At 41.0% G+C, this 12,142-nt stretch overlaps 1 protein-coding gene across 1 annotated transcript; it reads left to right on the top strand.

The window, feature by feature from the left end:
- Positions 1-6,327: 6,327 nt before the first annotated feature.
- LOC147956987 (replication factor A protein 1-like) lies at positions 6,328-7,876 on the top strand. Its single transcript, XM_087531532.1, has 6 exons — positions 6,328-6,355; positions 6,474-6,700; positions 6,806-7,079; positions 7,169-7,271; positions 7,362-7,561; positions 7,652-7,876. Exons 1-6 carry the CDS (start codon positions 6,328-6,330, stop codon positions 7,735-7,737), a joined length of 918 nt encoding a protein of 305 aa, XP_087387658.1. The 3' UTR covers positions 7,738-7,876.
- The last annotated feature ends 4,266 nt before the right edge of the window (positions 7,877-12,142 follow it).

Genomic DNA, 12,142 nt, shown 5'->3' with positions numbered 1-12,142 from the left:
CAAGGGGGGAGCTAGGTTGGCATCCAAAGCTACTTAAACGTAATGTTCCGGATGAGGTTGTACTACATCCTCAACTGGTCCATGATGATGATGAGGATGCAGGTATGCCGTCTGCGTCCCATTTTGCTACAAATAATGTCTTATTTCTCGAATATATCCTCATTTTGATTGTACTTAATCATGTGTAGAGGGCAACAACAGGTTGTGCGTCTCTGTCAGAGACTACTACTGTTACATGCTGCAGACACGGCCTGGAATCTTCAATCCCATACTCTATGGAGCACGCCTCTTGCAGCAATGGGCGGTCGACATGTACGTCAAGATTGAAAGTTGTCGGTTGAGGTGGTACAGGAAAAACCAGACGCAGATTCGTGCTGACTTGTATAAAGGAGTTGTTGATGCAATAACATCGGGGGAGACCCGAGCAAGCGCTGTTGGGGTAAGAATAGTGCTCCCTGGAACATACCCTGGTGGCGACCGCGCCATGAAGAAGAGGCATATGGATGCCATGGCAATTGTTCATACATACGGGAAGCCTGACATCTTCTTGATGATGACTTGCAATCCTAAATGGGAAGAGATAACGAATGAGTTGCTGCCTGGTCAGACGGCACAAGACCGACCTGATATTGTGGCTCGCGTGTTCTACGGCAAGCTAGAGGCTATGAAGGACATGTTGTTCAAGAAGCACATCCTGGGTGTGGTTGTCGCATATGTATACGTAGTCAAGTTCCAAAAAAGGGGCCTCCCCCATGCACATTTTTTGTTGATCATGGACTCTAAATATAAGCTTATCGTCCCGGAGCAGTATGACCGACTCATTTCCGCAGAGCTCCCAGACAAGCATAAGTATCCGGAATTGTATGCTATGGTGGTAAAACATATGATGCACGGACCGTGCGGTGCTCTCAACCCGAAGAATGTTTGCATGCAAGAAAGCGGATGCAAATGCAGATACCCACGGCCGTTCAATGAAAACACATCACAAGGGAAGGACTCGTACCCAATTTATCGGCGTAGAGACGATGGAAGGCGTGCTAAGGTCCGAGGGAAGATGTTGGACAACAGATGGGTTGTGCCATATAACCCATACCTTCTGCGGATGTTCAATTGCCACATCAACGTTGAGGTCTGCTCCAGCATAAAGGCCGTCAAATATCTTTATAAGTACATTTACAAGGGCCATGATAAGGCTTCTTTCAGCATCGACCAGCCCGACGCCGATGGTAACATTGATGAGATCAAGAGATACATTGATGCAAGGTGGATCACCCCTCCGGAGGCTATGTGGAGGATATTTGGCTTTCCACTTTGCGCCAATTACCCGCCTGTGTTGCAGTTGCCTCTTCATCTCCCGAATATGCACAGGGTCGCATTCAATGCGCAGGCTGACTTGAATAATGTTGTCGCATCTGAAAATAATTCAAAATCCATGTTAACGGAGTATTTCAAGGCTAACCAGGAACACCCTCGGGCTAGGCATATATTGTACAAGGATTTTCCCGGAACCTTCATGTGGCAGAAGAAAAAGAAGTTTTGGAAGCCGCGCGTTGAGCGTTTTCAAATAGGTCGCATCGTGTCTGCCAATCCTGCCGAGGGTGACCGATACTACCTGCGTGTGTTGCTAAACCATGTTACGGGCAAAACATCCTTCGATGACTTGCTCACCGTGGATGGCGTTCTATGTGGGAGCTTTAGAGAGGCTGCTGAAAGGTTGGGAATCATCGAGGCAGACAACACGCTAGACGACTGTCTTACTGAGGCTGAGCAGTGGGCGATGCCATGTTCTCTTAGGAGGCTCTTCGCAACCATCTTGGTGCACTGCGAGCCAGACGACGTTCGTGGTTTATGGCATAGGCACCTCGATCCTATGTCAGATGACTATCGTCGATCACGCACGTCCCCTATCGAGGTGGAGCAGATGGTGTTGCTTGACATTAGGGGTATGTTGCAATCCATGGGTAAAGACATTGTTGATTTCGCTCTTCCAAGCATAGATGATGCGTTTGACCCAACCGAGGGTGAGGCAAGAGAGGTCATCGAGGAATCAACCGTTGAGTTTGACGTGCATGACACTAATTTGGCATCTTCCCTGAACTTGGAGCAGAGGGCCGCATACAACGAGATACTAGCGACTGTTGAATGCGGTGATGGGGGTGTATTCTTTGTTGACGGCCCTGGAGGTACAGGGAAGACCTTTCTATACAGGGCGATTCTTGCCAAGGTGAGGAGCGATGGCAAGATTGGTATCGCTACCGCGACGTCGGGCGTCGCCGCTTCTATCATGCCTGGCGGCAGGACTGCCCACTCGAGGTTCAAGATCCCATTGAGTTGCGATGATGGAGCCTCGTGCAGCTTCACGAAGCAGAGTGGGACCGCCAAGTTGCTTAGGATGGCCTCATTGATAATATGGGACGAGGCCAGCATGACGAAACGACAAGCGGTCGAGGCATTGGATAATAGCATGCGCGACATCATGGGAATACGCGACCGACCCTTTGGAGGAAAGACTGTTGTTTTTGGCGGGGACTTTAGGCAGGTGCTTCCGGTCGTCAGAAGGGGGTCGTGGGGCCAGATAATTGATGCAACCCTACGAAGTTCTCATCTATGGAAGGGTATGCGGCAGCTTCGGCTCATCACCAACATGAGGGCTCATAATGACACGTGGTTTGCAAATTACTTGCTAAGGGTCGGCAATGGCACTGAGGAAGTCGACGATCAAGGCAACATACTACTCCCTGAAGACATTTGTCTGCCGTCTACAGGCGAGGCTGACGACCTGGAGAAGCTTATTCACCATGTGTTTCCGAGTCTAGATGACAACATGTCTGATTCAAATTACATGACATCTCGAGCAATCCTTTCCACGACAAACGACAATGTCGACAAGATAAACATACGCATGATAGAGCGTTTTCAGGGAGATGAAGTAATATACCATAGCTTTGACAGTGCGGAGGACGACCCATATGGCTACTACGCTCAGGAATTTCTGAATGGATTGACTCCTAACGGTCTTCCTCCGCATGCACTCAAGCTAAAGCTGAACTGCCCTGTCATACTTCTAAGGAACATTGATCCAGCAAATGGATTGTGTAACGGCAGTAGGCTTGTTGTTAGAGGTTTTGAGAGGAACACCATTGATGCTGAAATCGTGATTGGACAACACGCTGGCAGGAGGGTCTTCCTTCCTCGAATACCTCTCTGCCCATCTGAAAACGACATGTTTCCATTCAAGTTTAAGAGGAAGCAATTTCCTATAAGGCTTAGCTTTGCTATGACCATTAACAAGGCTCAAGGGCAGACAATCCCGATTGTTGGTGTCTACCTACCCAATCCCGTGTTCTCTCATGGTCAGCTCTACGTTGCTTTGTCTCGAGCCACCGCAAAGAGAAATATAAAGATACTCATTCAGAAGGAGAAGCCGAAGGAGAAGTCCAACAAGCAAAAGGACAATCCAAAGAAGCGAAAAAGTCCGACCGTGTCCTTACTGACCTCGATGAAGAACATCGTCTACAAGGAAGTCCTTACAGGCTGAAGTCCGGTCTTAATAGACAGGCAGGTTATATAATGACGCAACATTTACTCTTGTGATGGTCAAGATTTATTGTAATTCGTTTTTTACATATATCCTTTTTATTTGGTATTTTGATAGTTGGATGTATACTCCATTTAGTTGAGCTACTAAATGCATTTCAATAATCAACCGTCATGTTGGCACCATCATCGCTGTTATATATTTTCTACTATCGCAATGTTTCTGGCAGTGTACATGTCACCCACCGTAGTATTTCATGTGTGATATGTGATTCAGATATAATGATTGGCCTGAAAAATACATGGAACATGCAATGAAACTTTTGTGTTACGGCAAGTGATCATATCCATTGTTATTATTTTGGTATTTTGATAGTATGATTGAATGTAAATTTATTGGCGTCCTTATTAGCCCTGTATTATTCTAATATGTCAGAAGTACAGGATTATGATTTGTCTGAATTATAAGACCAACACACACAGAAGGGAAGTTTGTGTAGCTTTTCAAGATATTTTTTGCATATGTACATCTAATAAACAATAAAATGGTAGCCTGCGTACTTGCAAATATGTTCAAATGGACGTGCTACTCTGGAGAATGTGACAATGCACGTGTCTGATCGCTGAAGTGTGCAGTATTTTGGAAAAAAGATTTATTATCTGTACTTTCACGTATCTAAACTAATTATTTATCAGTTCAGCTCAAGTTTCATTTTAATTTCTTGCGTTGGCTCATGTACCTTCATGAGTTTAATGCCGATCTGAAAGAGTTCTAACCTAAAAAATTGTAGAAGGCTGCATTAATCTACGACCTGGCGAGTATTGGTTCAGAGAGGAAGCATCGTTCTGTAGTATTTTAATGACGCTGGTTGGGCTGAGGGTCGTCGACTTAAAGGTTGCACCCAGCCAAGACGTTTGGCTGTACAGGTATCAACTGTTTAAATGTTCATCAAAATGTGTATCCTTTTCTAGATGCCATTTAATACTAGGTTTCTCTATTTACCTTCTGATCATAGCATGCACCAGATTATATTCTTTTGGGTACGTCCGTAGCAACTAGCATGGCGACTAAGGCTCTTAGCTAATTATCTAGAGCAAGCTTCTGTATTACTTATGGATTTTCTGGTGCAACATGATTCAAACCCGGGCAACATGAATCAAATAAATAAATTATTAGAGATTGATAACTCCTAAAAGATAAGCTTGGAGGACTTTCTCTGGCCTCAGCCACGGAGATTTATCCAGCTTCCCCTTTGTGACCTACCCGTTTGTGACAGGGTTGCCATGTGGTAGTGGCCATAGTGTCCAAAAGTGTGTCTGTAACAGGAGACTTCAGCCTGCAAAATTATTCATGTGCTCCGGCAGTGATTTCTAACATCCTATACGGAGTAGTCAGCTGATTGAACCATAACTGTACTGCTTAGAAGATGGTAGCTGAAAATGTTTGAATTTGTTTCCTGCTCTTAGGCTACCTTTGTAGATGCATATCCTCTGCTCTCACTTACCTTTTCAAACCATTTTAATAATTTGAACAGACGCTTGCATCTAGAGTAGCTGAAGAAGTTGGTGTGGAACCTGGAGAAGAAGTACGATATACAATAAGATTTGAGGATGAAACAAACCCTGTATGATATAAGTTTTTATCCTTTCACTGGTTTTCTTTGTCTGAATTCTACAACGTGGAACACATTTTTGTACTAATTTGTTTAATGTCATGTACTCTGCTTATGCCTACATCGTTTGACACGGCATGACCATGATCATATTGCCTACATCCGCGCGTTTGCGTGGCCGCCGAGGCTGGATACCTGGAGCTGCTAGAAGGATGGTGGCATCGGCCGCTACTGGAGGGGATCAGTTTGTTTCGAGTTGTAGGGAGAGAATAGAGGGACGGATGGAGGAAGGCGAGTCCATGGGCTTGCTGGCTTCTGCTGCTCCTTTCGGGAGAGAGAGCGAGAGATGAGCCATTTTTTTTGACCGAATGATGTCGCTCATGTGCTGCTTCTGCTAATGCATGGACAGAGAGTGGCATCTGTCTAATACCGTTGCTGCTAATGCATTGGCATAGATAGACAAAATTATGTTTATCATTTGTACGTATGTGTGTTGTACAGATTGTTATGATGAAAAAGAACAAACAATATGATATTTTGCAAATCTTTGTTTGACAGAAATATTTGTAGTCCAATAATATTTTTTGATATACATTAGGATCGTAAATTTATTGTGTTATACATGATTTATTTGAAAATACTAAAATTAACATTTGTCCTGTAGCTACGCACGGGCAATAACCTATAACATAATTAAAGATATCATCAAGGTAATGGAAAATAACATAATAGAAGGGAAAACAATAAATAAATTAATGTGATTATCATAAAGGTTAAGAAATATTCATATAGAAGAAAATTAATTTTTCATAGGCAACTGAAAAATCAGATACGTTTTCATAGGCAAGTGATCATAAATCACAAATTTGCATTAATGAAATATAATATGAATCATTACGAAGGATCATGGCCCGATTTTGAGATGTCTGTTTCCTTGTTTAATAAACAATTTTTAATAGGCTGCCAAATATTAAATATCTTAATATAGATATGTCACCCACGGGGGCGTAGCCAGCCAAAAACAAATTTTCATCACTTTCGTTTTCCCGCCGCCCTATGCTTATATAAAAAAAGCCCCGCTGCACCATATTTGTCACCATCTTTATGTAGAGGAGAAGTCATCTCCTCCACGACTACAATGGTAATCTCATACGGATCGTTCACCTCTAAGAGGGTGATGGCGTCGCCGCCAGTTCCTGTCATCAGTCAACCCATCACCCCTCTGATTAACAGGCAAGATAGAATAATCTTTTTGTACGTATAGTTGCCATCACTAGATAATGTGTTATTTTATTGAAATAATCACCATTGTTTGGCCACTAGAATGTTATGTTCGTTGTTTGGTTATTTTTATCCTTCCCTTGCAAAATAATTTTACCTCATCCTTTTGTTTTTATTCTACGCACAGGAACTTGAATTTTCATCGCGTCCAAATGGAGCACATATATCAGAATTGCTGGATTATTCAAGCTAGGGTCATGTGGAAGGCTCACATCAAAGAGAATGCCATGGGAAACTTGTACCTTCAGTTCATACTACTTGATCGGCTGGTAAGGCATTAATCATCTACTTGATAGCCCGCATTTTCAAAATACAATATTGATAAACATGTATTTTTTTGCTCATAGTTGTTATGATTCATAAATATATATTAGGGAACAAAGTTGGAAGCGATTGCGTACAACAGGCAGGCAATCCGTTTCAACAGCATACTACAAACCGGTAGGACCTATGATTTCAATCGCGTCGGGTTCAACCCCACAGATTTGCCAGATGGACATTTCTGGTACCTAGCCATGGACTTTGTCACCACACTAACTGCTACGACTGAGGTTAGGATGTCGGCACAGCAAATAACGCCGACAATTTTCCCACCGTGCTTCCCACAATTTGGAGAAATATTTGAGCTACGGGACAAAACCATCACTGGTGCATCATCTTTATATTTGTTCTTGCATATTAATCCGTACAACTCAGCGCCTCATTGTTATTTCAAATTTGCAATTTCAAATTTGCAGATGTGGTTGCTATCCTTGCCTACGTTGGTCAGATAGAATATAAGTGGGATTCAATATATGAACGCCGCGTCCCTTCACTCGAGATTGGCCTCATGAACTTTCAGTAAGCGCCATTTATGATTTGAGATTTTCATATGCTTTTTTTGTAATTTTATTGTTGCAATGATAGACTAACATTTGTATTTGTCTGTAGACGGCAGATAATTTTCTTACGTGTATGTGAAGAGCACGTTGGGCGACACTTCTGCCACTTGCAATGCACTGACAAGCTTTTCGAGAAGCTTGTTGTTACTTACATTCAGGTAAATCGAAGGCAGCGATGCTTGCAAACTATGAGGGAGAGCACATTCTTCTTCTCTCCTAACATTAATGATGATCATCATTATCTACAAGGTAGGGGTTGCGTTCTATTTTAAATTTGTTGTCAATGTATTTTTTATGTACTACTATGTCACTACTATATAACACTGATTTTTATCGTAGATATCCATGAAGCCAGCCTCATGACACTTGATGAAACACGTGCGTACGTCAATGGTGTTGTTCAAGCTAGGAACAATGGAGGCTAGAATTATATTTGTACACAAGTGCACAATTTGTCTTAGATATAAAAATGTATGAACGCTTTGCATGCAACATTTTGTTGCCAATTGTCACATTATGAAGTGTTCGATTATGTCTTGGAGGTTTAATAATATGTGATATTCAATAAAAAATCTATCTAACAGTGCCGTAATATTTCAGAGCCATATAATGTGAAGTTCTGAACTATATATTTGACTAATATATATTTGATGACCAAACTGTCCATAATGGACTTCAAATGGTAGCCTGTCTACTCTCATTTGAGCTACACGTACGAATCTCTTTCAGTCTAGGTTCAAATTTGTTAATATACAGTGCAGCGCAAAAAGGAAAATATGTTTACCTTGACAGATGCTATCGCATGCTATCATGCATTATGACATTCCAAAGATAATATAATTAATTTTGTACATGGAATCAAGGACTGCCGTATGCCCATGCGTTGTGTTTTTTTCTACACACGGAAACAATAGTTCTTCAAGTGACGCGGGCTTTTTGATCGTGGTGAGGAGGACAAAAATATAAGAAGAAAAACTTTGTGTTTCTTTATATTTCTCGGACGCCCGTGTTTGACGTATATTTGGGAAATAAACTAATTGTTTCCTTTTATATATCTGGAGGCAAAGTTTGGAAAGGAGTCATAAATTAGGAAATATATAATCCGGCGTTGATACATTTGCCAGGTGGAGCATGCAACGAAAATACTTTTATACCATGTTTTCCTATAGTTTTTGTTATGGAATATTGCCATTACGGAAGGATATGGGCCACCTTCCGAGTACATGCCCACGATTCCTCCCGGCGAGGATATGTCAATTAGAATTATAATTATCATTAAAGTCATTTCCTTCCAAAATGTTATATTGTCCAATCTCCCGGTCCGGCCTACCATACGTTCAATGGGTTTCCCAGTGTGGCCATTAATATTCCCTTAATCGGATATGTTTCTAAGGAAAGTTATATTAGGCTTCTTCCGATCGGGAAAGAGAGACATATATAATAGATATATAATCCGGCATATATTTATTTGCCCAGTGGAGTTTGGAAGAAAAATATATGCTTGTCCTTTTATTAGCAAGGATCTATAATGGAAACGTGCACGGATGGAATAATAAAGGGCACCTTCCAATCCATACAACATGCTAATGCGTCACCGACCTGGTGCCGGGCACTCATATATACTCATATATATGGTCCGGCTGTGAGTCCACCGTTGTCCACTGCCCCCTCGCTCGCTTGTGTTGGTGCTAAGACGACTTTCTGCCTGTGCCAATGGCTGCAATGCCGATTTTTGATGGAGTGAACGACGCAGTCGAGTACATATACAACTACGTCATGCTTTCCTCAGTTGAGGAGCAGTTAGAGTTTGTTCTGGCAGCCCTAAACTCTATCTACAATTTATTTGCAATTATTAGCTGCAGATCAGTACCATTATATTATGCATTATCGGCATCTTATTTTGAACCCGAGTAAAAATTTGTTCTTTCACATAACCCACATGGATGAGTTGGTCACGCTCATAAGTTGTTGCATGGATGCACTGGTTAGGATCATGCGATCGTTTCTAAGTCCATACGGTTCGTAAGATCTAACGTAGTGGTTGCAAAAATCTGTTCATGCGCTAATATTATCCTTTTACATTACGCCATGTTTGTACCATCCACAGCACGTTATTTTAAACTACAAATTTTCAATGAACTGTAGTATATTGCAACGGGTCCTGGTGCATGATACATGTACCATTTATAGTTTTTATCATATCTGTAATAGGAATAAGTTGCAACCGAACATATCATAATAGATTTGGTTATCTTATGAAATAGTATTTATTTTCCTCAAATGACATGACAACTCCAATTTTTAGGTACATACATTTCAGACCTTTCTAGAGTTGTGAATACTAAGTATTGTTTGCCCACATATTGAAGTACAATATTTTTATGATACCCTGATTTTATCATGCCGGTTTATTTGCAGCACAATATGGATAAGGAGCCCTCGTCCATTCGTGATCGAGTTAAGTCTACGGACTATCCAAGACACCATGCGAGGTGATACATGGATCAATCCGAGCTGCTTCGATCTTGCAGTGCGTAAGCTTAGTAGCGACGCGATACAGAGGAACGCAGGAACAGACTTTGTTGGCTCCACGCATATGTTTGATTTGCAATTCCATGGCCTAGCATGGGTGCTGAGTCAGACTAGCTTATGCCAAGCTGAACGCACCAACTTGTTGATTAACAATGTCATTGTACGGCCTTTGCCGAAATACAACGTGCTCATGACCCCTTCTATTGTAAGGATTTTCCTTTTTAAAATTTGGTGTGTATACTATCTGTTCACCATTAACTTTGTATACTTATTGCAGTACCTATTGCCATTGTATTTGGTGGATTCCTCGTACGGCCTCCTTGCAATTAATATTGAAAATAGGAGGACTCTCCTGATTGATCATTCTAACGAGTCATTCCTAGGCTCAGAGGACTTTCATGACAAGGAACTTAAGAAGGAAGCCCTGATAGTTCTGCAAGAATTTGGCAGTGTATTGCAACAGGAGAGGCCTGGTTTGAATCCCCAACTCGTGGATTGGCCACAAGATCATACCTATATTACAGCCCCGCGGTAAATGTTTTAATTGGTCATGCACATTATAGCCTCACTGGTATAGGTTCTAACATATGGAGTTTTTTTGTCACAGCCTGGACTCTGGATTCAAACTCCTACAAGAGATGGCTCACCAAGATGATACTCTCGGGCATAACATTTCCAGGACTTTGGTAGGTGCATATATAACAAGTTTCTCTCTTCCATATATTTGTTGAATATAAATTTTTGTTCTTCCACTCACATAGGTTTGTTGTGCAATTCATTCTTCAGCAATTTATTTCCTACATATATATAACAATTCATTTTTTTATGTTTTCTAGGATGCAATACAGCTCAGAAAGAACTTGCTGGTCCAGATGCTGACGATCAAAGGCAATGAAGCAGCTGGAAACATCCCAGCTGAAATTACAGCGGCCTTGATGTTTTTGGACGAATGAATATGGACTGATGCATATTCAAATGTCGCAGATATAATAAGCCAATATAGCTTTGTTAGGGATAAAATATCAGATTTATCCTTTTGGCAATATGAATAATGTACTGGATTATATATATGTAGGGAATAAATGCTTCGATGGCACCCTCTAGCGTCGTCTTTGCTTCAACGTTGTCTGCTTGTTTTGGTTCTATCTATATAATTTGGCTTCTATGTATATTTTGTACTATAATACCGGTGCGGTCAGGAGCAGGTTTGTTGCTCCCGGTGAACCGGAGGTATTTTGGAACGGACCATGGCAGGTTGAGCCGGCAAATGAGGTTTTCAGTCATCCCTCACATCATATATCGTGTAACTCCATCCATACACGCTCTGCTATACGTTACAAGGGTCGGAAATCGTCACATGCCAGCTATGGACTAGCCAACTAAAAACATGATGGTTATAAGGCACGTTGCTTCCATTCCCTTTAATCTTAAGTTCTCACGTTATCCAGCATTTTCCGACAAACAGTATACGTGACCAACATTTTTATAATTTGATGTGGGGAGAAGAAAATTATTATTAAGCTACTCTAATGGAGTCACATCTTTTTCAATCAAATATAATATAATCGAAAATAATTTGTGTTCTATGTATGAACTTTCTCTAAACAAAATAGCCATATATTCCTAGATATGACGTTAAATAACAATAAAATAATAAAATAAAGGAGGCACCAATAGCTGATTCAGAGGACGAAAAAATAGGTGTCTTTTTCAAACAGGAAAGAGATAATCAAAAAATGTGCGTGGATTTGGGAAATAAATAAACTAAATTGTTTTATCAAGTTTGGATCTTTTACATATTCTCTAATTTATTAGCAGACGTATTCCGTTGCAATCCTTCGGTGTATATACATTAATATGAGTTCGTACATTAAATATTTCATTTGTCTCGGATAGAAAAATAAGATTGTATTAAATCTAGAGATATGATTTTCCTAATAAAGAAATAATGCTTGTACATGTAAAGGAAGTGGGCTGAAATAATGGATATGGGAAGATATTATCTAATATTGGGAGATATATAAGATCGGTCCACAATTAATAATAATTTCTACAAGGAAATGAATGACGGCATTAATTAAACGGTGTTCAACATTTGGAAGGCAATATCAACTCTCCAATATATTAGATGTCACGGTAACAAAATGATATTCTCCATCTGCCTACTATTTCACCATCCACCCAAGTTCACATATATCCCATCAGCAATTTCCGATCAAGAACGAATTTTCTATCACATGGAGGCGATCATTGGGAACGCTGCGCACGCACCCCAAGAGGGTGCGCCCACGCCCCAGG

This window comes from Triticum urartu, chromosome 7A (assembly GCF_056163025.1).
Source record: "Triticum urartu cultivar PI428250 chromosome 7A, HENAU_Tu73, whole genome shotgun sequence".
NCBI lineage: Eukaryota > Viridiplantae > Streptophyta > Magnoliopsida > Poales > Poaceae > Triticum > Triticum urartu.
Note: the sequence above shows the minus strand (reverse complement) of the source record. Positions and strands in the feature narration are given on the sequence as shown.